We start from the raw sequence: 25,091 nt of genomic DNA, 5'->3' as shown, positions 1-25,091 counted from the left end.
ATCAGGATTTCTCATATAAGTATGAGCAATTACACAAGAATCCCTTTTAAAACATTAAAAAAGATAAAGAAAGATTGAAACCAACAGCCCACGGTCATATGAATGTGACAAGCCTGGAAGCAGAAAGTAGCTGTCATACCTTACAATTCTGAGTTGTCTTGTATACATCTGAGAACGTACAGTACCTATCATTAGCAAACCAAAAGACAGACGAAAGAGTAGTTTCCATCTGTTCCCCCAAATTCACATGCCTTCTTTCCTCAGTTAGAAAAAAAAAATATTCTAATGCATTTTTCTCACCATCTCTGCAAAATTTTTTGCCAACAAAGAAGCAGTCTTATTGCAGAATTTTTTAATGTGTAAGTGAAATGTAAAGTGAATGTGGAAGATGAATGGACATATGGGTAATTGTGCTAGATCTGATATGGCCAATTTTTTGTTTTATCCCCCTGCTATCACAACAGAAAATCACTCTCAAGCTGGTAAAGGACAGCAACGGTCTCGGATTCAGCATCGCGGGTGGTAAAGGCTCGCCCCCGTTCAAGGGTAACGATGACGTAAGTTGGATCTGGAGGGGGTGCCCATTCTTGGAACTGTTCTAATCGTTGTGCCCTGATAAAGCAGCAGTGCTAAATTGCAATGTCATTTGTGTCATGTACATCTGGAAAAAAAAAACAAAAAACAAAAAACATACAAATATGCAGCACATGTTTTTGAAGCATTCTAGTGAACCAACTCTACACCCAGATGATTGTTTTGAGCGTTGTTGAAGATAAAAGTGATAAAGGCTGTGAAGTTAGTCACTGCAACCAAAAGTTCAGTTTAACTATTACAAGCACTCTGTTTATTGTGTGTTATGCATTGTGTGTTGTATGTTATCTGCGATTCATCCATTCACCACAAGCATTTTCATCTTTTGTAAAATGCAAGGTCAGATTTAATAGTAGATTTGAGCAGGAAGCTGTCTCAAGAGGGTAGGTGATGAAAAAAGAAGAAGAAAAAAACAGTGTTTGGATGGCACAGACAGTTATTTTGGTTGCATGAGAGAGGGGCTCACATGATAAGTTGATGTGACGTTTATTTGAGAGGGAGTTGTGTCATCTTCTCCTTTTTCCTCCCAACCCCGCCCCAACCCCACCCCCTTCCAGTCAATATTCATCTCCAGGATATCTGAGGGCGGGGCTGCAGACAGGACTGGGATCCTTCAAGTAGGAGACAAAGTTCTAAAGGTAGGGAGGTTATGCTGTTTGTGTTACCCTTCTTTGATTGAACAAGGCAACTGTCTACAGAAAAATTACTGGAAAAAGGACCCCCACATAAAACAAAACAGAAAAATCAACAACCAGTTGTTATGTCATTTCCATTTCTTTGTTTCAGGTAGTCATACAGATAAGTTACTTTCGTAGTGTAAATAGTTGCGTTGTTTGGTCTAGTTTTTGACTGAGTGTACATTGTAGCACAGACCCAAATGAAAAATGCAAAGTATAGATATTAAAGAAAATGTTGATATGTATTGCAGGGTTGTGCTCCGTGTAAACTTTATAGCATCAAATGTGATCAACACATGTTCATATTCAATCTGTCACCTATGGGAATGTGGTTAGCCCTTTAAAAAAATGCATTCAGATTTCAGAATCTCGTTTTGAACGAATTGAATGAAAACGGTGAAAGTAGCACTCAATGGTATTCCATTCTTCTGCAATACTTCTTCAACAAAGTATGTTTAGAAAGTGTTGGCCACCAAAGGGAGAGGTTGCTGAAGCAATGACAGCGTTATTGTAGTGAATTACAAGGCCTTGGAAAGCTGCCGAGGTTTTACGTTTTCTGTTAATCTCAATATGTTCCTCAGAAAAAATTTGCGAGTGGCAGTGGCGTTGCTATTTCATGCAATGACAGGTTTTGATTTGATAGCAGGAATGTCCTATGAGAAACACCAGTTTTCAAGCAAAAAGAGACCTTTATTGTAGTGTTTTCTGACACTATTAACAAAACTCAGTTGTTTTTTCCCTTTTTTTTTTTTTTTTGCAGATCAACGGTGTCGAGATGGCTGAAGCAAGGCACGAAACAGCTGTAACACTTCTCACTAAATCCAAAGAAATCGACCTGCTTGTCCTCAGGGAGAGCATGGAGATAGAGCATCATGAACCATTAGTCAGTGAGTGGAACCGTTGGTCCATTTCTGGAACCATTTGTGTGCTTGCATATGTTATTGCACAGAAAGTACCACCACTTGATGACGCACTGCACCATTGGTCAGGTAGTGGCACCATTGGTTGGTACAATGTATTTTAAGCCATTCATCAGTCCATTGACCCATGCAATCAGAAATACTCATCGCTTTTGAAGTTGATTCATACATCAATGAGCAATACAGTAAACGATGAGTTGAATCCCAGGTCATCAAGTTTTTCTTTTGATCTACTTCTGTGAAAATATCTCTCTGTTTAAGAAAAAAAAAATACAGTACTAGTGGACCTGAACCAGGAACCTTAAGATTTAAGAGTCTTATGTCATGTCCACTGAGCACAACACCTGTTGTGGGTCAATTCCTGAACCTTGTTTCTTCTTTGTGCTGGAGTTCTGTTATAGACTCTCTGAGACAAAGAGCCTGTTGTTATTATTTTCCGAGGTATTTTGCCTCTTTGAGCTGAGACCTGTGAAATTGTTGCCAGTGAGTGCTACTCCTTTAACCTATTGAGGACTTGTCCAGAGTATACACGGGCAGGTGTCTATGGGAGATGCGTGTTGTATCAAAATCAGCCCATCCTCAACGGGCTAATGTCTATCTAGAGAAAAATTGACGGGTCGCCTCTTCCCCACACCTTGCTGGTGAAACCTGTGATCTCTAACAACTCTTGTTTGCCATGAAGCTTGCCATGAAGCAATGAAGATGCAATTCATTTATGATATTGTAACTTGACTTATTCATCTCAAGAGCACTTAACAGTAGCCGATCACTCTTGTCCTACCCATCCCCAGAACATGAACCCCCGGAACTGAGGTACCGGATGAACGGCCCCAACCTGAATGGTCCATCAGCAGACGAGCTCGAGGTGGAGGAGGTCTTCCTGAGGCGGACGAGGGGACCGCTGGGCCTGAGCATCGTCGGGGGCATCGATCACTCCAGTCATCCCTTTGGAGGGGACGAGCCGGGCATCTTCATCTCCAAGGTAGGCGGGAGGAGCAGGCACTTGATATGGGAGACTCTGAGAATCATATCAGGACCATTACCTTCTCCCAATGGCTAAATAGCCATTAGTGGCATGGTTAGAGGGAACATTAGGGTTAGGGTTAAGGTTTGGATTTGAGTTAGGGTTTGGGTTAGGGTTTGGGTTAGGGTTTGGGTAAGGGTAAGGGTAGGGGTCAGGGTCAGGGTCAGGAGTAGGGCAAGTGTTGGGTCGGAGAAGAGGTGGAAGATAATTGTCAAGGAGGTAATTGTCCTAGGATGCCTTAGAATAGTGGGGATGTTAGTAATCATACTAGTGATAATGGTGATAGCAACTATGGTGTTGATTTTGATTTTGATCTTGTTGATGATTGTGTTCACCTTGATGAATACAGTTGTTGAAGATGGAAAAACTCTGATGTTGATAATGATGATGATGATGATGATAATTGTGATGTTGATAATATATAATGATCATGGTGCTAGAAAAAGATATCTGTGTGCGAGTTGTACAGTGTAGTGTGCATTCCTCATTATTGACAAAGATGAGGCTCTTTCATCTTCAGTATTTTTAGAAGAGCAAACATGTACACGTATTGATGCAGTCAATTTTCGTTCAGCTAAGAATGTATGGTGGATGCTACCTACACACAATACAATCATTGGATGCATGCTGATGGCCGACAAAACATGCACTTCTTCATACGTGACTGTGCATCTCAAAACGAAGATAAAGTCGCACACACTGATTTTGCGTGAGGACTGAAAATAAGTGAAATGGGTCAACCTAGCCGAACTTGACTTTTTCATATTTTCTGAAAGAGCAAGTCTTCTTCTACATTATGCTAAGATTTGGGATCACAACACGGGCAGGAAAGCATGTTTTTTAGTAGTTTATCTCGAATATTTTTTTTTTGTTAGAATAGTGTGATTAGGTTTGTCTTTAGAGTCCTCTTTTCGTTTGATAAAAACCTTGAACACACTCTTCACTTTCAACTCTAATAACTTTAGAAAGGATGATGCTACTGCTTAGAAAGTTGGCATTAAGTATGGACAGAATGTGGTAATAAGACATGCTCAATTTCAGTTTAATCTGACAATCCCTTCATTGTTGTAACTCCAGTGGTTTACTTCCTGTTTTTTGTCCCATTCATCTCACAGCCAGCACGGCTTGGTAAAGATTAAGCGCTTGGATAGACACTGTACTTCAGAGCCTCTTTTCTCAGTTCACAGTTTTCCTGAGTGTGTGCTTTCTTTCCAATATCTAGATAGGTTAGGAAAGTCCATTTGATTTGAGTTATACATCATTTTAAAGCTTAAAGTCTGCTCTTTCAAAATATGCTCTTAACTCAAATTTCATGTCTGGCGACTTTTTGTTTGTTTTGTGATGCTGGGTCACATATACAGATCTGTTTTTGTGATATCTTCCATGTGAACTTATGAATTATGACGGTTGTTTGACATCCTTTCGTTATGTGCCTGCGTGTGGCTTCTGTACCCAGATCGTGCCCAACGGTTCGGCGGCGAGCACGAACCTGTGCGTCGGCGACCGCATCCTGATGGTGAACGGGAAGGACATGAAAGAGGCGACGCACCAGCACGCCGTCAACACGCTGCTCTCCAACTCACAGCACATACAGCTGGTGGTACGGCATGACCCGCCACCTAAAGGACTTATTGTGAGTAGCGTCTACGTTTCTTTAACTGGAAATTTACTGGGAATTAGAGTCTAATAATTCCTCGTGCGGGGCAACCGGTTTCAAATCTAGTTTGGCAAATTCATACAATATATGTATAGAAAATTGAGCACTTGTATAGACACAGCACCCTCTCTTGGTAGTTTGCAGGTTGTGTGTAATGAAAGAGCTGTTCAACATGATATTAATGATAATAGACAGAATAATGTTGCTGATGGATATGAGGAATTAGTTGATGATGGTGACTGTAATGACGATGATGGTGATAGTGGTGATGGTTTTGGTGATATGTGGCTCTTATTTTGAGCCAGGAAGCCTTCAAGGATTATTCATGCTCTGTATGTATGAAAGGATATGTGAAAATTGGAACAAGCCTACGTGAGAGAGGCTTGGAACAAGCTTTTATACAGGTACCGGCTGATAAGGCACAGCAACATAAATATCCTCTCACTTTTCACCAAATACCGGTAAATCTTCTAAAATATGTGTGGAGAAGCACAATTTTTTTGAGTCTTCCATTTTGCCACTAGTCACAAACTTAAAACATTCTATTCAGAGCTTTTCATCTCTTCAAGGTAATGCACTATATGTTTGCGTTTTTTTTTTTTGTCGTAATCTTTCTGTAGGAGATCAATGTTCCCAAGGCACCTGGCGAGAAGCTCGGCATCAGCATCCGAGGAGGAAACAAGGGTCATCCTGGCAACCCGCTGGACAAGAATGATGAGGGCATCTTCATCTCCAAGGTAACAATGCTGCCTGCAGTTGCCATGGCAACAGATGCCATGCCATGCATCTGTCTTGTAGCCAGTTTCAGCATTCCGTGAAGAAAAGGGCAGTAGAAATAATTTGATGGAACCGTGCTAACACTGTCCCATCGTGGTGATGGCATTCTGTTGCAGATTGAAAAGAAAGGGATGGGTGATACGGCCATTATATTGATGCGTGCTGTCATCATTTTGTTGGGATGTGGATTGTAGCTGAAATGACAAGGTCCAGGCTTAGAAAGTTGCAGTCAGTAGATGATGACAGATTGCACTTTTAGGGTTAGCAGGGTGGTCCAAGAAGGGTTTTAGTGTGTTGCAGCAACATGCCAGAATTTGGTATGTGCGTCACTCTAAACACATTGCATGACACTCCAAATGCTGTGCCAAAAATTTATGTCGTGCATACAATAAGAAGCTTTCAAGTAAGTCATATTTGTCTGCACATTCAATGAAAAAGTGGTTGACAATTTTTATGTGTATATTTCAACAAATTCACAGTAGTCAAATGTATGAAAAGGAGACTAAAGATGCACCAAAGAGCATCTAGGAGCCCTAGAGCTTCTGGAGTCTGCTCAAGGTCCCCAGACCCGGGCCTGCAAGAGACTTTGCGCTTTGCGCCTGTGATGCATGCTTCGCGCCTGTGATGCATGCTTCGCGTTCTTGTACATTCATACACAACATCAAGACATATCTCCTTGCAACATGCAAAAATTTCAAGTCGTGTACCGCCCTGGATGGGGACACATATTTGTCTGTTTCTCTGCTTGCTTGTTTGACTTGTTGGTAAACACTGACATTTCCTTCTCGCTCTCCATTTTCGTGCTCTCGTTCCTCCTCCTCAGGTCAACGCTGTCGGTGCTGCCGCCCGAGACGGGAGGTTAAAGGTCGGCCAGAGACTGCTGGAGGTGAGATATTTCACGTTCCGTCCTCACACGCTTTCCCTTCCAGCTCAAACAACACACTCTGATTTCTCATTAGTGGTGATTTCTATGGAGGGTTTCGTTGCTCCACAAGTGATAACAGTGACAGTAGATTTGCAGGACCAGCCTGTCTGAAAATGTTCACGCTTTTTGAGTTATGGGGCCTAGCCCGTGTCAGACGGAAAAACACCACCAAAACATAACAATTAGCCAATTGCAACAATGCAGTTGAAAAAAAAAATGCAGACCTGTTAGGTTTCCTCGTTATTGTGTTACACCTCTACCATGAGCTTCTATCTGGCATGCCTATCAGAATAGTTTTCATAGATTTGAAGGGAAAAAAAAACCGAGCTTGTGGAATTATCCTTGGAATTTCATGCATCCCATTTATAACATGAATGAGAGGCTAATACTTGAAGAGAAATAGAAATGACACAAATGTGACTTACAAACTTTCTTGTATGATTTCATGATGCACTGTAACCATTTTCCATGTAGCCAAGACTCATTTGAATGCATTATATGTAGATTCCTGTCACTTTCATCACTGCCTTTCCAAATCCATCTTTCGAGGACTCCACTGGGGGTCTTAGTTTTATGCAAGCTATTTCTCATCTACATACAAAAATGATCCTGACTTTTCACTGCTTTTTAGTAACCATAGTCACTAGAATTGAGCATACGTTTTGGAATGCTGGACTTGGGCATTTTGGGCGCCTGCACAGAACGATTTCATGCTCCTTGTATCTTACTTGGAAATGGCTGTAGCATCGTCTCGGCTGTTGCAGATGATATACATTGTAATGAGCTCTCTGGACCAAACTTGCCTGCCCCTAGGCTTACTTCAAGTCTCTATTGCATACAAATAAATGTGACATGTTTATATGTACTCAATCTATGTAGAAAACTGCCCCTTGATAGTCTTGATCCAGGCTGTTTTAATTGCTGGATATGAACTTTTGCATGATTGGATTACTGCAATGTACATGCGACGAGCTAGCACACATGTAGTAGAGTTTTGTCATTCTTTTTAAGGTATCCTTGGTTCGTGATGGCCAAATTTGGCAGAAGTTGAGCATTCTCCTATTTTTCTATGTCATATTTTACCATGTGCTCCTCGCCCCCCAAAAAAGACAAGGCTTGGATTTTACCACTCTGTAAATAATAACTGAATCTTGCACATCACTGCACTAAGTATTTTCCAAGAATTGTTTTGAAACTTGTGTTAGCTGATATTGTTTTTCTTCAGTAACAAATTTCTATGATCATGGGGTAAAAAAAATCAAAGCCCAAGTCTACCAATTAAAGAGTTTTGCCAGCTTTGCCCTGGCTTATCAAAATCAACAACAGAAGTCGATACAAATAATGTGATCTATATTCCCAGGGAATGTGCACTTTAAAATGTATGGATGTTTGGGTTTTGCCCTGTCTACTACACATGCGAACACACACACACACACACACACACAATGAATGCTATGGGTAACCAAGATAAGCAGTGCTTGTTGATACTTCAAAGTGTTGTGTGTAGCTTAATATGAAGATTTTAAAAAAAACAAACACAAAAAATACAACCCCCCCCCCAAAAAAAAAAATATATATATAAACAAATCAATAGGAGCAAATGCATCGTGGAGTATGCATATCAGACACGAGAATGCAAAGTCTGTGAGAATTGGCGTCCACAAATCATCACATTTCTATTCATCAAATACATCTCTGTTTTTCTGCTATCCTTACCCTTCCAAATTTTTTTTTCTTTTGCTGCTGGCTAATGTATCTCTGCCTTATGTTGGGTTCTTTCTATAATCATCCTACCCATTGATTTTCCCTCTTATTTCCATGCTGTGGGCTCCACTGAAAATTGATGAATGTATCATAATATAATGCTTATGCTACATCTTATTCACTGTCCCCTTGCATTGGTGCAAAATTCCCAACAACCTGTTTTTGTTTAAAATATTTGGATGTCCAATGATGTGCTTCATAATATATCAATTGGTGTACTGAATATACACCGGTTTTATTTGAGTTTATGGATTATTTGTTTGATGGGTACTTTTTTGATATAATTTGATCTAAATAATGCACCTTTGGTTATTTTCCTGTCGATGCTAATTTAACACTGAAATTTCGCCCATCACTTCCGTTGTTATGCCTTAAATTCTACCAATGGACCCATGTTTGTTTTTTGGGGAATACCCCTTCGCCCCTTGCATTAAAACCGCTCTCGCGTAACGTCATCTCCTGTTTTGTTCCCACCCTCCCTCCATCCCTCCATCTTTCATTTTGGATGACTCTGCCACGCCCTGCCTTGGAAACCCAACCCACTCCTCCTCCCCTTTGCTTCCCTCCCGCACTTCCCCAACTCTCCGCCCCCTTCTCCTTTCCCCACGCCCCTCTCTTTCGAATATGATGAAAAAAAAATGTGAAAAACAGGTGAACGGGCAGAGCATGCTGGGAGCCCGACACCGGGAGGCGGTGATGGCGCTGCGGGGCTGCGGCGACCACCTGTCGGTGCTCGTGTGCGACGGCTACGACTCCAGCGAGGTGGACTATTGGCAGTCCCGGCCGGGGTGCGCCGGCAACCCCCTCTCGCAGGTGGACCTGAGCAAGCGGAACAGCCAGGAGAGCATCTCCTCCATCGACAAGGACATGACGACGGAAGAGCTCAACAGGTTGAACCAGGTGCGCACACTTGATGTGGAGCTTTGCCAGATCTCCTTGATTTCACAGGATGTTTTTTAATATCACAGGATCCTCCCTGAAATAGTACAGGGTACATCTTCATGTCCTGACAAGAGAATATGAAAAAGAGAAAAAAAAAAAAAAAAGAAAAAAGAAAAAAAAAAAGAAAAAAGAAAAAAAAAAGATACAGAAGTTTTTTTTTGTCGTTGTTATTACTTGGCCTGGTGAGATGCATATGACATGCAGTCATCCCCCTGGCGATTCTTTGGCACATTTCTCATCTTTAGGAGTTAATGTTGGCAACCCTCATCAGTTCTGATGCCCGTTGAGGTTACCATGGCAATGGAGTTTTTTTTTAAATTTTTCAGGGACTGGGAAGGCAAATAACATTCAGCTATCTCCCTGATCTGATTCCTCTTTGGCACCTCTCTGATTTTTATGCTTTATTTTGGCAAACCCCATGATGTCTGCTGTGGTTGCCATGACTGTGGAGGTTTGGTTTGTTATTTTTTGAGGGGCTGGGGAAGGTAGAGGATAGAAAAGCAGTCACAGAAATAATGCTATGGTTAAATGTGGCAGGTTGGGATTCCATAAAAAAACAAAAAACAAAAAAAAAAAACAAAAACATTTATTGAGACACACACTGCTGCTGTGGAATTATGTGAGTACCGTCTTGCTTGAAATGCATTCTCTGTTCAAATATTTCCATATTTGTGACCAGTTGACCCCCCCCCCCAAAAAAAAAAAAAAAAAAAAAAAAATGAATGAATAAATAATGATCCATTAAGTATGCAAATTATTTTTCTCATATCCTTTGTGTAATTGAGAATAAATGTACACCAAATACCATTGTTGTCATGTGCTATTATTACCTTCATTGTGTAATTTTTATCTGATCAGTGTCTGCTGTTGTTCTTGCACTGTTCATTCATTTTTTCATCATTGTACAGAGATGGCGGGCATTGGTTCTTTTTTTTATTTTTGCACAAGGGAAAGAAATGTTCATAGAAATATGGGTGCTTGTTATATTTGCCCAAGAAACTTTTTTTTTTTCCCCATAAAGAAGCATTCCTTTATCATTTACCATGTTTCAATTATGGTAAGTTGATTTCTGTTATAGTATGTTCAATGTTCCCTCTCTTTCTCTTTTGTCCTTCTTCTTTGCCCCTTTCTCTCACTGTGGTCCTCTATCTCCTTGGCCCTCCCTCTCTCTTTGCCCCTCCCACTCTCTCTGCCCCTCCCATTTTCTTTGGCCGTCCCTCTCTCTCTGGCCGTCCTTCTCTCTTTCACCTTCCTTCTCTCTTTCACCTTCCTTCTCACTTTGCCCTACATCCCCATGGCCCTCCCTCTCTCTCTTTGCCCCTCCCACTTTCTTTGGCCGTCCTTCTTTCTCTGGCTTCCCTTTTTTTTTTACCCTCCCTCTGTCTTTGCCCCTCTGTCTCTCTTTGCCCCTCCCCCTCTCTTTATCCCTCCCACTATCTTTATCCCTCCCCCTTTCTCTGGCCTGTCTTCTGTCTTTGACCCTCTGTCTGTCTCTGTTTGACCCTCCCTCTCTCTTTATAACCACTCCCACTTTCTTTGGCCCTTCCTTGGCCCTCCCCTTCTTTGACCCTCCCCCTCTTTGACCCTCCAACTCTCTGTGGCCCTCCCTCTTTTTTTCCTCTTTTTTTTTACCCTCCCCCTTTCTTGTCCCTCCCTCTTTCTTTGACCCTCCCCCATCTGGGCTGTCCCTCTTTTGTTAGCCCTTCCTCTGTCTTTGCCCCTCCCTCTCTCTTTGCCTTCTCTCTTTGCCCCTCTGTCTCTTTTTGGCCCTCCTTCTTTCTCTTGCCCCTCCCCTCTTTCTGTGATTTCTCCCCCTATCGATTTGGCCCCTCCCTCTCCCTTTGGCCCCTCCCCTTGGCCCCTCCCCCCTCTCTCTCTCTCTCTCTCTCTTTCTATCTGTCTCTCTCATCTTCTACCAATAATTTTCCTCTTTTTCCCCTCAGGAGGCTGAATACCAGCAAGAGGCCCAAGAGTTTGAAGAGGAGGAACTGGCAAAGCTGGTGAGATCTTGAGTACCGATCTTTATACTTGATTAACCCCCTCACTCTCTTTCTCCCCCTTTCTCCCCTTTTCTCTCAAAGTGGTAAAGTTTGTCAGTCAAATAAAGTACAAGTAACGGGGAAAATATGCACAGTTTGATAGTAGTTGTCTAATCACAAATTTGCCATATTCCGTGTGGTAGAGCTGTCTGTATTTTCACTAATTTTCTCTTTGAAGTGATAGAAGTGAAGAGACTTACAGGCAGTGTAAAAACTGGTGTGCCAATGTTTGAAGAACTACTCTTTTGCACAGTCTGTGTTTTCTGTACCATTCTGTACTCATTTTCAAGAATGTAGTGTTTTATGATCTGATCATATCAAGGCAGCAAATTGTATGTCATGTCCAACATCATGTTAACAAAGCAAACAGCAAATTATATGACTTGACTTTGAGGTTATGTATGCCAGCAGTTGAAAACTTGTACAATTGTACAAATGTGTACATTCATTATTCTGTTGAAATCTGTGTTCATCTTCTTGCAACAGTTCTGTGAAGGCACGTAGTACTTCTTTTCAAGTCGAGTCGTACTGTATCATACTGAATGATAGTAATGTTGACCAGATTGTGTTCACCGTTTTTATTGTTTGTGATGTTGAAGACCTCCCTTGCCTTCCTGTCCAGCTTCAAACATCAATGTTGCTCTTGCGTTTTATATTTAGACGTATCAAAGTGCAAAATGTCGTAGCTAGTCTTCCCCCTACCCCTTCCCTTCCCCCAAAAAACTCTGTACCTCATTGTGCTATCTCAAGGCAAAGTCATCAGCCATGCTTTGCCACATACAACCTCTGCTTCCCATCCCTCCCTCCCAAAACAAAGTCTTCCCAAGCAATGCAAGTTTATACTTGGCTCCTAAAACACTTTTGTTTGTTAATGTATATCCCTCAAGAACTCTGTATTCAATAGCCCTCGTGTTATGCAGACTGTATCCTGCATGTCAGTGTCTGCATGTTGTGATGTGGATTTGTTGCCATGGTAACCGTCTCGTTGTGATGCCTCGGCCTGAGCATGTCCTTGCGCACGGCCAGGAATCGTGCTCCCGCTCTGCCCCCTTCCCACATCGCACTGGTCAAACACCCCCTAAACTTACCTACAGCTGTAGTAGGCATCTCTGTTGCTCTGAAACCTTAATCTTGAATGTGATCCGAAAATGTTAGTACATCGTAAATCACAGTAGCTGGCTTCATGTCCGTATCAATTGTGTCAACTCTTTCCCCCACATATGTTCAATAGAAATAGAGTGCATAGCATGGAATGCGAGTCCTTAATTAGTATACACGTACATCACTTTCACATAGTTTAGAATCGGCCCATAGTAGTTTACATGTATGTCCTAGTGATGCAATTCATGTTATTATTCATGATGTGCATTCATGCATACACACAACAAGTAGTCAGTAGCCAATCATAGTGCATCATTTGCCTAGTGGTGGGAGGAGCTTAGGATGTCTTAAAGGGAGGAGTCACTCCAGGTTTGATTTGAGTTTGATGGATTGAGTGCGATCGAATGAATGGAATGACAAAAGCTTCATAAAAACTGAACATGCAATGAGAATACTGAACGATATCGTCACTTAAACGGAGTTGTCTATAAACATACCAGTAGGGAAATTTGAGTTGATGACATTACCTCACCTAATTTGCATATGCATCTGTGACTGATATCAACATTATGAGCATGCATGCTAAACTTTGAAATTATATGATGTTCTCCTTTCATGTCCAACCTTGATGATGCTAGAATCACTCTGTGCTCAGTCTACTAAAAGTTGAATCAAACGTGGAGTGGACATTAACATTCACAGTCAGTTTTCCATATTTGTAAAACACGTCATACCTATTCAAACATTGTAGCTATAGTGGAGATTTAGTGTACATTCCATGGGCTCCAAGATGAGCCGAGGTGCAATTGTTCCTGTGGGAATGTCACGTTTCATTCCTTCCATCGTACATTTTGTATGTTACACTTGCTCAAAGATATTACACAGGAGTTATTCATGAATTGTATTTATGTTTCTTCATTTGTACGAGATTTTGTCCTCTTGTATTGTGTGGAGAAAAAAAATCAACAACAACCCAAACAAGCAAAATAATTGGGGCACTCATTTGACTTGGCTTATTGAGCAGACCAAAGAATAATTGTTGGGAGTATAAAGTGTTGATTCAGCAGAGACTGCACTAAGAGTTGTCAGTCAGCAATACCGTAAACACATTGAAGACTTAAACCTGACTTGCTCCATATCGATCCCCTAAGATCATCAGACAAAACAAAAACTTAAGAGTTTGTTGGCTTTTGCAAAACTTTGTTTTTGTGTTAGTTCGGCTGTCCGAGTCTGTTGCCTTTCCCGTGTGTCTACCCTTGTTACAATTTACTCCAGCTCTGCTGTTGATTTGTGTCAAATACTTTCGTTTGTGTTGACTTTCATTTACTTTTCCACTTTATACCCCCTTTGTCTTTTTGTTCCGCAAATTCATCGTAGGACGCAAGGAAGGTAATATTACTAGCTGCCTTTAGAAAAGGAATGGCCACGAAGCTCACCTCTCCTTCATCCGTATTATTATGTATCTCACATTTCACTCTTACTAAAACCGAACCCATGATGTGCAAGTAGGAGTTATTCTTTACTAAAAGCAAGGTGACAAAATGTAAGCAAATACGAGTCAGTGACTTGCAGTTGGCTTTGATGTCAGACTGAGGCCAAACTCACACCGGCACGCTTCTCTGGTATCGATTGGTAGAGTCTCGGACATTGTATTTATTTCTCTCTTTCTTGTCAGGGATTATTAAAAGATATCTATAGCTCCCTCTCTCTCGAGATCTCAAAAAAAGATAATAACAGAGCAAAATGCATGAGTAAGCAAAGCAAAACAAAAGCACAAAGAAACAAAAAGTGACTCGCAATGATGAGAAGGTGTTTATTTTTTTTTCTTCATATTTTGCATTATATGATTTCTATTCACTACATGTCGATGAGTTTTGCTCTGTGTACCTACCACACAGTGTAGGCAGTGTAGGGTAGCTCTCTATTAGAATAGCATCCTTGTAACATGAGTATTAACTCTCGCAGATTTTGATTTTTCAGTTATGCAGATATTGCCCAAGATTTTTTTTTTTCAAAAACACAAAAAGTGCTCTGAAGGAAAATTAAAGCTAACAAAATTCAGGAAAACAAAGCAAATCAAGAAAAAACAAGCAAACAAACGTGCACTTGCTTTGAAGTAGTTGCCATTTGCACCATAATGTTTTTCTTCTGACTGCAAATTGTAAAGATCTTGTGCAGTCGCAGTTGTTAGGGTGACCAAATCCATAGCAATTTTGGTTTAGGTGCAAACTTTTCTGCATATACATTGTATGTGTTTTGTTTGTCGCAATGCCTCCCCTGCCCCCCCCCCCCCCCCCCATGAAATGAAAAAAAGAGGATGAAAGTAAAGGAGGGGATGGATGTGATTGGAAAGAATGTCGACAATTGTATGTCCTCAGCTCACTTCCAGGAGAATTTACACACTCAATTATTTTGTAGGGTGTAAATGTTACTAATTCTGTCACCATATATAGATACATGTATTTGCTCATTGGACCACCCCTTAATCATTTGTATACATATGTATGTACACAACACTCGTGTATTTGTATCAAATGCGGCATTCATTTAGAAACAGAAGTGATTTCCCACGTAACTGTGCCATTAATTAACTCTTTCCATGGTCATGTATGGAATCCAGAACTAGTAGCTTAAATATGACCTCATCACTGTTGTAAATTAACAAAAATGAATCAAGTGACCACCTTTGTCTATGTATGTGTGATGCTTCTATTAGATTCATCCTCTAATTCCGCTGTTCTTTAGTAGAAAAAAAAAAAACTCATTCATTTTTTTTTCAGCATTCAAATAACATCATATTATTGCCCCATCATATTTGCACCATTTCTGGAGACCTTGAAGCTACTATACACACATATACATGTATACACACACCAGTCGTGCACAAATTGACACATGAAAGAGTATGCTATCATTCATTTTATGTGCTTTGCTTTCTAACCAATCCCAGGATCCCACGATCACAGTGATTCCATTTTATATGCTTGCCTTCCTTCCTTTCTTCCCCCCAAAAAGCGTTTTAAAACAACGTTTTTGTTTATCTCTCCTTTAAACCATAGCTACATGATCCTACACGTTTGCTCCCCAATGTTTCTGATATTTAGAAAAACCTAAGTTTAAAAGAAAAACAGAAGATTGATCCACATTTCACTGCACACACATTATGCTGTAGATTAAGCGAAGTGTTCTCACATTACTTCACCATGCCAATGACAAAGCTACACTCCAGTAGTAGATTAGACCGAATTAGAGTCGGCAATAGAGCTGAATGCACCTTATTACAGGAAACACAGAAATCTGTAAGAAATGCACCTTTGAAGACACAAGAGATGTCTACAGCTGCCAAATAGATAAAAAGATGTTTTTACCACATTTTGTATGCTCCTTTCTTCATTGAAAGTAAGTTGAAAGAAAAAGTTCTTTCATCTTTCAATGACGTTATCACGGTCAATGCATGTGATTTATCAAAGTTTAAAGATATTTATATGTACATATTATAGATTTCTTAGATTTCTTTCTTTTTAATTTTGCGTGCATCAGTATATTGTATATTTATTTAATTATTTATTTTTATTTCATCTGCAGAGGTTGAGGTTGGTAGCCCTGCTTTTCCAAATGCGTGACAACATACACACTGTATTCATTTGGCAAAGAAATCATTCTTTCCTGTAGCTTAAGCTAGATAATTGTCTAATTTGCCACAGAGGGCACTCCAGTCAGTAGAGGAACATCCGAAAACTGCTTTAGCATGTTTCATCCGCACTCGATCTCAAAAGTATGTGGTCCGTTGCCATGCCAACGGATGACAATAAGGCCAGCTCTAAAATGATTATAGTGAAATACCATATTAGGGATTGATTGTTGCAATTCAAAGATGAAAGGTAAAAGAGTCAAATTCTCTTTAACGTAGGTGTCAGATAAGCAAAAAATGTTGCTGAAAGCAGAATACTTAGAAGGAACAAAATGAATATGGATTACTATAAATTTGTATATTCATGAGTGGGCAGGACTTTTGCTTGAGGGCCAGCATGCAAGAAGACAAGAGCTACAAGTGTCAGCATTCCCGTGCGCAACTCCCCAATGTGCCAAACCAATCGCAGTGCAGATCCGTGCAAATCTCTTTTTTTTTTCTTCCTGCTTTTACCTTCCTGACAATCATTTGGTCTTTGTATATTGTAGGCTTCTTGTATGCTGTCTCTCCCTCTCTTTCTTCTTCTCTTTCTATCTCTCTTGTTCTCATATGTATCTGAAACATCATTTTTCCTTCCATTGTGTTGTGTGTGTGTGTTGCGACTCATCATACCATGTCTCAAAAATGTATGCCGCCAGCCGGTCCTTGCAAGTTACTAACCTCTCCCTTACATCCGATCCGTATCATGTTTGTTCGGTTCTACCACCCTTGTAACGTTGTGTCTCTTCTCTGTCGTGAATGTGAGGGCGCCATGTGGGTAGCTGTTTTCATACTCTCTCTAATTTTTACTACTCTTTTTTCTCTCTCTTCCCCTTCTTCATCCAAACCCTGTGATGGTCCTTCTCCTCTTTCTTTTTTTTTTTTAATTGAACGGCATCATCACAACGTCAAAAAACAAACAAACAAACAAATCGTCTCCGCGACACGAAATCAGGAGGAGATGAGGCGGCAGCGGGAAGAAGAGACGAGAAGATTAACGGAGGAGAACGAGGTTTGATCCCCCTCTTCACCAAGCTTTTCCCCTTTTTTTGCCTTCATAGTCATCCACATGGCTTGAACGTTTATCCGCAATTGTTATCGGCACTCATGAACACGTTTCCATCATTAGGCTTAGCCCATCACGTCTCAGGTGGAGTTTTGTTTTGCTGTGTATCTTTTGTCAAAGTGACATTATATTTAAACGACATGAATTCAGTAACCCTGTCTCTTCCACAGACTTTGGACAGTGTGTACAACACTATGGGGTTTTCTGTGCCACTTCACTCTCAGAGCACACAGAAGGTTTAAAAATCAGAGACAACAAATTTGTAAACTTGCCAGTATGAAAAACAAATTTTGATCTTCCAAAATATGTTGCCAAAATTAAGAACATCAGCCATAAATTTTGCAGTAAAGAGACTTTTGAAATTATGCAAGTGAAGCAGACAATGATTTTGTGTAAACAGTGCAGCAAAAGACTAAATCCAAAAAAAAAAAAAAAAATTGTCAACCGTTCCTTATTAAACACTAACCATGAATAGTGAAATGTGGAATGAGAGAATATTGCACCAAGAACACGAAAATGTGGAGCCAGGGACTTGATGGTTTAAGCCTCTTTCTTAATCCACTCATCAGCTTCTAGCTGTGTAGTATGTGTTCTTTGTATATCCATGGTAGTTCATTGTGGATTAGCGTGACGAATTGGCAAGCGATCGATCATTGTGGATTAGCTTGATGTATTGGCAAGCGATCATTTAGTAGGGCATGATTAGATTCATACCATGTGGCACTTTGGTTGGATCCTAATGGGTGCAGTGTGTTGAGCTGTTAGATGAGGATGTTACAGACAAATAGTGGCAGGTATTTGTTATCCTAGTTTCAATGAGAAACTCTGTATATAGCTTCCACAAAAATATTCCAGATGACAGCATGACGTACATGTATAATCTCCCAAGATATATATTGCAGATATAAGGCCCCCCCCCCTCCCGAAAAGAAACAACAACAACAACAACCAACAATCAGCAATTAATGTAAGACTAATCTTTGAAAAGATGACAGTCTATATTTGAGAGCGTAGAATCCCTTACCCCTCCCCCTTGAAAATGAAAGCAACCAAACCAAACCAAACCAAACCATACCGACCCAAACCAAACCAAACCAGTCAAACCAAACCAAACCAAACCGACCCAAACCAAACTAAACCAAACCAAACCAAACCAAAATAAACCGACCCAAACCAAACCAAACCAAACCAAACCAAACCAAACCAAACCGACCCAAACCAAACCAAACCAAACCAAACCAAACCAAGCCGACCCAAACCAACTGAACTGTTTACCAGCTTTAATTGATGTGCAGTAGTTTTGTTTGGTCCATGCAACCCACAGCATGTGATGCTTGATGATCATTTCACACTCCCTCAGTACCCCAGTAGTTTGGTGTGTTTGTAGTAGCCATTTTTAGAGTTGACTGGTGCACTGTTGTTTACCACAGTGGCAGCAACGCTTACAAGTTAAACATGACGTCTGGCCGTTGCCATAGCTACAGTTGAGACTTTATATCCCGTATTTCAATTTTGCTGCAATAAATTTCACTCTGATCTTGAAGCATGTGAGCATGAGGCAAGAGAGTAGTTATTAGGTACTATATTCATGTATCGTTTTTAGTACTGTGATGTAGTGTGATTTTACAAAATGTACATGAATGCGAATCTTATCTCTTGATGGAGTGCACTGTGAATAATGCTAACACGGATCATACATGTATGATATGTTAATGTGTACATTCCCCATTCTCTTCTGCCGCCATGTGATTGTAGAAGCGTGGCCGTGCTTATTTTTTACAGAGGATTTTCATCGTTGAGATAAGGAGCAGGTGTAATACTGACTTGTTGCGTTCAAAAACAAAGTGAATTGAAAAAAAAAATATACCAAAATGAAAAACAATAGGGTGTAGCCAGTGGCTAAAAGTGGCTCCTGTTGGCACTGATTATGAATATTTGAAAGGAATGATAAGAAAAAAGCTCATCAGTCATTTCACACCAAAAGTTTGCCACTGTTGGCTGTCTCTGTTTTTGCAAACATGAGTGATCTTTCTTTTCAAGTGCAATTTTGGGAAAAAAAAGATGGGACAAATTTGACACCTGGCTGCATCCAGATTTGTAACAATGCAGCTGTACTCCTGCAACAGAAGTCAAGACTCTGACATCGATTGTAGCTCTAGCCGTCTATACTTGGGTCAGATTTGATAATACCCAAATTGTATTCACCTACTGGTTCTCACAACTATATCAAGATAAATGAAGCATTCATAATTGCAGCAACTAAAGATGTGGTACTAAGATAGGACAGTGTACTGGTGCATCTCTCTCTTTAATGCCTACAAGACATGTACGCTCGTTTGCCTGCTCGCTGTATTGAAGGAGCGGGTTTTCACCTGGCTGCAGAAGTGAATGGGGAAGTGGGGTCTTGTTACATTTCTGCGCAAGGTTTCTTCCAGTGACACTAACGCATTTGATTGGATCATGTTAACTAACTTCCCTTAGCTTCGATAACCAATCACCAGTTTTCACATCTCTTCTCTCTTCTTCTTCTTCACTCTCTGCATGTTGGTTTTCACCCTCTTCTTTTTCTCTCACCCTACCACCACCACCACCACTCACTCGCCTGCCATTCGTCATCTCGCCAGGAGAACTTCCAAAAGATTATTGAGCGAAACGTTACAGGCAGACCGGTAGAACGGAAGCAAGAAGATGATGAAGAAGAAGAAGAAGAAGAGGAGGAGGAGGAGGAGGAGGACACGGATGAAGTTGATGATGATGATGAGATGCGGAAAGTCTGCAGGAAGAATTATTTATATCTGAAGAGAGGCAGAGCGAGGAAGAATTAATACCCCTCAGTATAGACACAGAAATAGAGTTCACAGTGAGTTGATGTCAGGACAGTGTGCAGGGGTTGATACATGGAGAATTCGTGGGAGAGTTGGGATTGTTCAATTTACATTTCGCACTTCAACAACCGCCAACCGCCACTTCAGCAACCCATCCTCAATCTTTTGGCAAAAAGCGCGTGCCCGAAAATGCGACATCCTCATAAAGGGTTAGGGTTTTTCCTGCGGGTTCATGCTCTTTTTTGGTGTCATGCGATCCTGGTGCTGGTATTGTGGCAGTGTAGTTCTGTTAGCTAACCATTTTGGCACCTCGCATACAATATAATTGTGCCTCTTACGTGTACATTAAGTATATTTGTTTATGTGCTGCATAAAACCGAGTGCATCAGCGGAAGAGTTTTATCCAGAGTTAACTTCAGTAGTTTACTATAGTAGTTAACTAAAGTGGTGAATTAAGAATTAATGTGAAATTTAACACTCAACATTTATTCCTGCATCATTTGCTGCAAGAGGGACTAAGCCTTCTTGTATGAAAGGATATGATGTATACGTTTAGCCACAAGTGTAAAACCCAAAATGAAGACGATGCATATAAATATGAATCGTGTCAGAAATCACTGCTCTACCCGGAAGAAATTTAAAACAATGTGGAATAGAGAAGAAAAGTAGTAAAATGCTGTCATTTTGTTCATTCATCTGGTAACTTCTTGTGTTGGATGTCAGTTTGATGAGGTGTTGAACACACAGCATGCAGTCGTTGATCGTTTGAATTAAATTAACACGATCTTACCACCCCTCCCTGATTCTCCACTGGGCCCTTCACACTGTACATGTACTTGAGTTTGCCGTGATGTGCTAACTATCTTATGGCTTTGGGGCAGCTACAGGCCTTACAAACTGTCCTTCAGAACCACTCTTTATAAAGTGCAGACTTTGTGTAGAACATACACAGATCACCACGTGAAACACTAAGTGTATTAAAACGGGGGACAAACCTGTGCACACCACTTTATGTGTGACTGAGAAGAACACGTATGTGCTTTGCTCACATTGTATATATACGCATACAATGTAAATACTGTTTGTGTACGGCACAGTGTTTGTGGCTTTGTAGAATTGAGGAAAAATTGTTCTCAGGACATGTAACAGGTAAAATCAAGATCATCACTATTTAGTTTGCTGCTTTTGGAATATTCTCTACGTTTCTACGAATGAATATTTACTAATCAAGGAACGTTCAAAGCTTGTATACAAGTACATATATCTATTCATGGATTTGGTGTTTGCGATTGATAGCATTAAACTCACATTCGTCATTCAATAACACCTTTCTACTCCCGTAACTCATGTCTATATTGACTAATTAACTTCAACCACATCTAGCATGATACTCACAAAGTCTCAGTCAATACTTATTAATCATGACATTGGTCTCATTTACTCTCATGATTAGTTGTACTAATTCTGCCTGACTCAATCATTCTATAGGAATAGCTTTTCAGTTTCATTTTTGTATCTTTATACCCCCGCCAAACGAAGTTTGAAGGGGGTATATAGGAATCAGCGGACGGTCGGGCGGTCGGGCGGTCGGGCGGTCGGGCGGTCGGGCGGTCGGGCGGGCGGTCGGGCGGTCGGTCGGGCGGTCGGGCGGTCGGGCGGTCGGTCCGTTGCAAATCTTGCGTCGCGAACTACTTCCTCAGTTTTCAACCGATTCCCATAAAACTTGGCACAGATGTGTGCCTTGGGTTGTAGATGTGCAAGACATATTTTTTGACAGTACCCAAAAGTACGTTGCCATGGTAACAGCATATTATGGGCAAAAATGGGTACAAATCTTGCGTCGCAAACTCCTCCCACAGTTTTTGATCAATTTTTATGAAATTAGGTACAGATGTTCATCTGAATATGTTAATGTGCAAGACACATATTTCCGCAGTGGCAAAAAGTGCGTTGCCATGGTAACGGCATGTTATTGGTAAAATATAGGGCAAAATGCTTCATGGCAAAACTGCTTCATCAGTGTTCTTCCAATTCTCATGGAATTCATATTGAATGTTTGTCTTAGGATATAGGCCAGCATGACACATTTCTTGACAGTGACAAAAAGTATGTTGCCATGGTAACAGCTCACATATTATGAGCCAAAATGATGGAAAATTTTGTGTTGCAAACTACTTCCTCAGTTTTTGCCCAATTTCCATGAAACTTGGTACAGATGTGTGCCTTTGGTTGTAGATGTGCAAGACGCATTTTTCGACAGTACCCGAAAGTACGTTGCCATGGTAACGGCATATTAATGGCAGAAGATCAAGGAAAGATCTTGCGGATTTAACTACTTCCTCAGTTTTTTGACCAAAGCTTATGAAATGTTGTTTTGACCAAAGCTTATGAAATGTTGTTTGGCGGGGGTATAACCAGTCGCTGTAGCAACATTTCTAGTTTTTCTTGTTTTATATTATTATTATTATAATTTTTCAAAGGATTCAAGACATCATTCTTGTAGAAACTGTGATCGTAGTCTGCACATGTGGGCTTGGCTATCATAATAGATTCTATTGTAGTGTTCACCGTTGTTGGATCTGGTGCGGAATATGTCTGTACACTATGGAGAGAATTTTTGGGCCACCGAGTGACGTTTGCCTCATGATGTCGGCAAACTTTGTTTCATACCAGAACTTGTAACAATCAAGTGGGAAATTCTGAGGAAATTAAAATTTCAGTTTAATGGAGGAAGAACTATTATCAGGATTAACATCCTCAACCTATCCATATGGGTGACACTTTATTGTATATCGCGTCATTGTAAAAAAACAAACAAAAAACAAACAGACAAACAAATAAACAAAAAATTGTTCTGTTAGCCACAGAAATTGTTCTGGCCAGAAACGATCTTTGATAGACATAGTGAGAGCGCCCTCATGTTGGACTTCAGGTGGCTAGATCATGGGGTACATTCGTTGTACGAGTTTTGTCAGATAAATCATGTGTTGTGCGGTACCTCCATGTTATACCAAAATGTCCCTTTTTGTGATGAAGCTGGAAATTGAACTGCTGGCACAGTCAACAGAAGTTGGAACTCCCAAAAACCCGCTTTCGTAACGACCTCCCCGCTTTTTGTGTTTCGTCCCGGCAGACTAACCAGCAGATGACGACGGAAAACGGAACGCCGGAGAACGACGAGGCGTCCCCCGAACCGAAGGTAAGTTATGGCAAGAGTCCATGAAGAGTCCCACGATCCGTGGCATCTCCTTTAACCCACTCTGTCCCAAGCTCAGTGGCACTCCTGTGTGATGATGATGAAGAGATTGAAACGGAGAGGGAAGGAGAGAGATGATAATAATGCAATATTTTTTCTCCTCGTCAAATGAGATTCAACATTTTGCCATGTGCACTGGGTGTATAGTTACTTGTTACTGTAAAAGTGGGCAGTTTTGCGGTGCGGAAATTTTCACGCATATCTCATGAAGTTTCAACTGATGAGAAAATAATCGGCATGCAATTTTTTTTGCTTGTTTAAAATGTAACGCTATTTTATATTTTGACTCTATGAAGTTAAAAAACATGCAAAATTTATAATGCCCAGCTGAGCATGAAACATTACCTCAACAAAATTTTCCACTTTTACGGTATTTTCACAAAATGATGCCTCCTCTACTCGGAGGTTAACTACACTTGAGATGAGCAAAAGGTATTTAGTGCACACGGTCGCTAGTCAGAGAACTTAACCATGCCTTTGGCTTTAAAATTGATGCATTCGACTCTGTTGTCTTAGACCCATCCATGTGGAAGCAGTATGTGTGTGTACTGCAAGAAACTGGGGGTTCCGAGAAACTCTGGAGGTCAAAGGTCGGCAGACCACAGTTGGAGAAAAGACAGAAAAATCATCCCTGGGGAAAGAAATGATTTTTGACTCTTCATTTCCGACAGATTGAAATTTTTATTCAAATTTAAGTAATTAATGTAAGTTTTTGTGTTAATGAACTTAACTGAAGTCACGATGACTAGGCGTAGAGCTTGCAGCTGTTGTGTTCTTTCTCTTTGTAGAGTGTTGTTACTCTTTTCCAAAAGAAGGAGAAAATTTTATGATGAACACTGGAGTTACAGTAATTAATACGTGGTTGTTTTCTAGGACTTAGTGTTGTATTGATCTGTGTGTAGCAACTCAAAAACATTCATCAAGACAACAATTGCTGCAATGAGGAGCTACTGTATAAGCTGTTATTTTTGCGAGGGTTCAATTTTTGTGCATTTCACAAATCACTGTTGGACAGCAAATTTAACAACACGTAAAAATATCTCGAACTAACAGGCATTATGTACATAGTATGATAGCCTCTTTTTCAAAATTATGAAAGCAACACCTCGCGGAAATATCCATGACCACCTCATTCGTGAAAATATAAGTACACGAATATAACAGCTTACACAGTAAGTTCTTGAGTTTTTTGTACATGTCAAGCAGAGATAGTGTGTATGTGTGTGTATAAACAACACACGTAATGTAGCTCTCTGATCTGTCAGAGCATGTGCAATCTGTACATACTGTGCTGTATTAGGCATGTTCATTACGTATCATGCAGTGTGAAGCAAAATCACTGGATCACAGATCATTTTATGTGTATATCATAGCTTTTACTCTTACAGAATAAAACTGTGTCTTGATTTTTTCTTTTTTGAACCATATCCATAGGTTTCTGCAGTATACAATGTACATTGTATGTACTCGCAATTATTTCTAGTGATTTTGTTATGTTGCCTTTTTTTTTTCTGTTGGTCCATCTTGCCTGTAGCATAGAGGTTACACAGTAGTTACAACATCATTATCATAGAAGACTGCCATTACCAGCCTAGACTTATATGGTGGGAGCAACTTTGCTTTGGGAACATCTATCGCTGTTTTATTGTGCTTTTATTTGAGTTTACATTCAAGTAGAAGTATTTCTCTCAGGTTTTTTTTTTCTTTTTAATCATTTTTTGGGCAAATTGTACCAAAAGAGTAGGATACATGTAGAAGATCAGGCAACATATTGCAGCAGAAAACTCACATTTTTTTTTTCTTCAAATAGTTGCAGTAGTATTTTGGAAATGAAAATGTAAAAAAGGCGAGTGTGTT

The 25,091-nt window shown here is 40.4% G+C and overlaps 1 protein-coding gene across 1 annotated transcript in view; it reads left to right on the top strand.

The window, feature by feature from the left end:
• Positions 1-25,091, top strand: part of LOC139713301 (uncharacterized) — an 85,148-nt gene that overhangs the window by 32,674 nt on the left and 27,383 nt on the right. Inside the window, exons 14-27 of the mRNA XM_071625045.1 lie at positions 465-557; positions 1,149-1,229; positions 2,029-2,155; positions 2,980-3,170; positions 4,669-4,845; positions 5,490-5,606; positions 6,470-6,532; positions 8,987-9,235; positions 11,221-11,277; positions 13,795-13,806; positions 17,043-17,099; positions 19,778-19,897; positions 19,933-20,013; positions 23,112-23,177. Of these exons, the coding sequence (XP_071481146.1) occupies positions 465-557; positions 1,149-1,229; positions 2,029-2,155; positions 2,980-3,170; positions 4,669-4,845; positions 5,490-5,606; positions 6,470-6,532; positions 8,987-9,235; positions 11,221-11,277; positions 13,795-13,806; positions 17,043-17,099; positions 19,778-19,897; positions 19,933-20,013; positions 23,112-23,177 (1,491 nt within the window). The remainder of the gene's footprint in view (positions 1-464; positions 558-1,148; positions 1,230-2,028; positions 2,156-2,979; positions 3,171-4,668; positions 4,846-5,489; positions 5,607-6,469; positions 6,533-8,986; positions 9,236-11,220; positions 11,278-13,794; positions 13,807-17,042; positions 17,100-19,777; positions 19,898-19,932; positions 20,014-23,111; positions 23,178-25,091) is intronic.

The sequence above is a fragment of the Diadema antillarum genome, unplaced genomic scaffold (assembly GCF_040938485.1).
Source record: "Diadema antillarum isolate AM-2024a unplaced genomic scaffold, OU_Dant_1.0 seq00001945_RagTag, whole genome shotgun sequence".
Taxonomy (NCBI): domain Eukaryota; kingdom Metazoa; phylum Echinodermata; class Echinoidea; order Diadematoida; family Diadematidae; genus Diadema; species Diadema antillarum.
The sequence above is the reverse complement of the archived record's forward strand: the minus strand, read 5'-3'. Positions and strand labels throughout refer to the sequence as shown.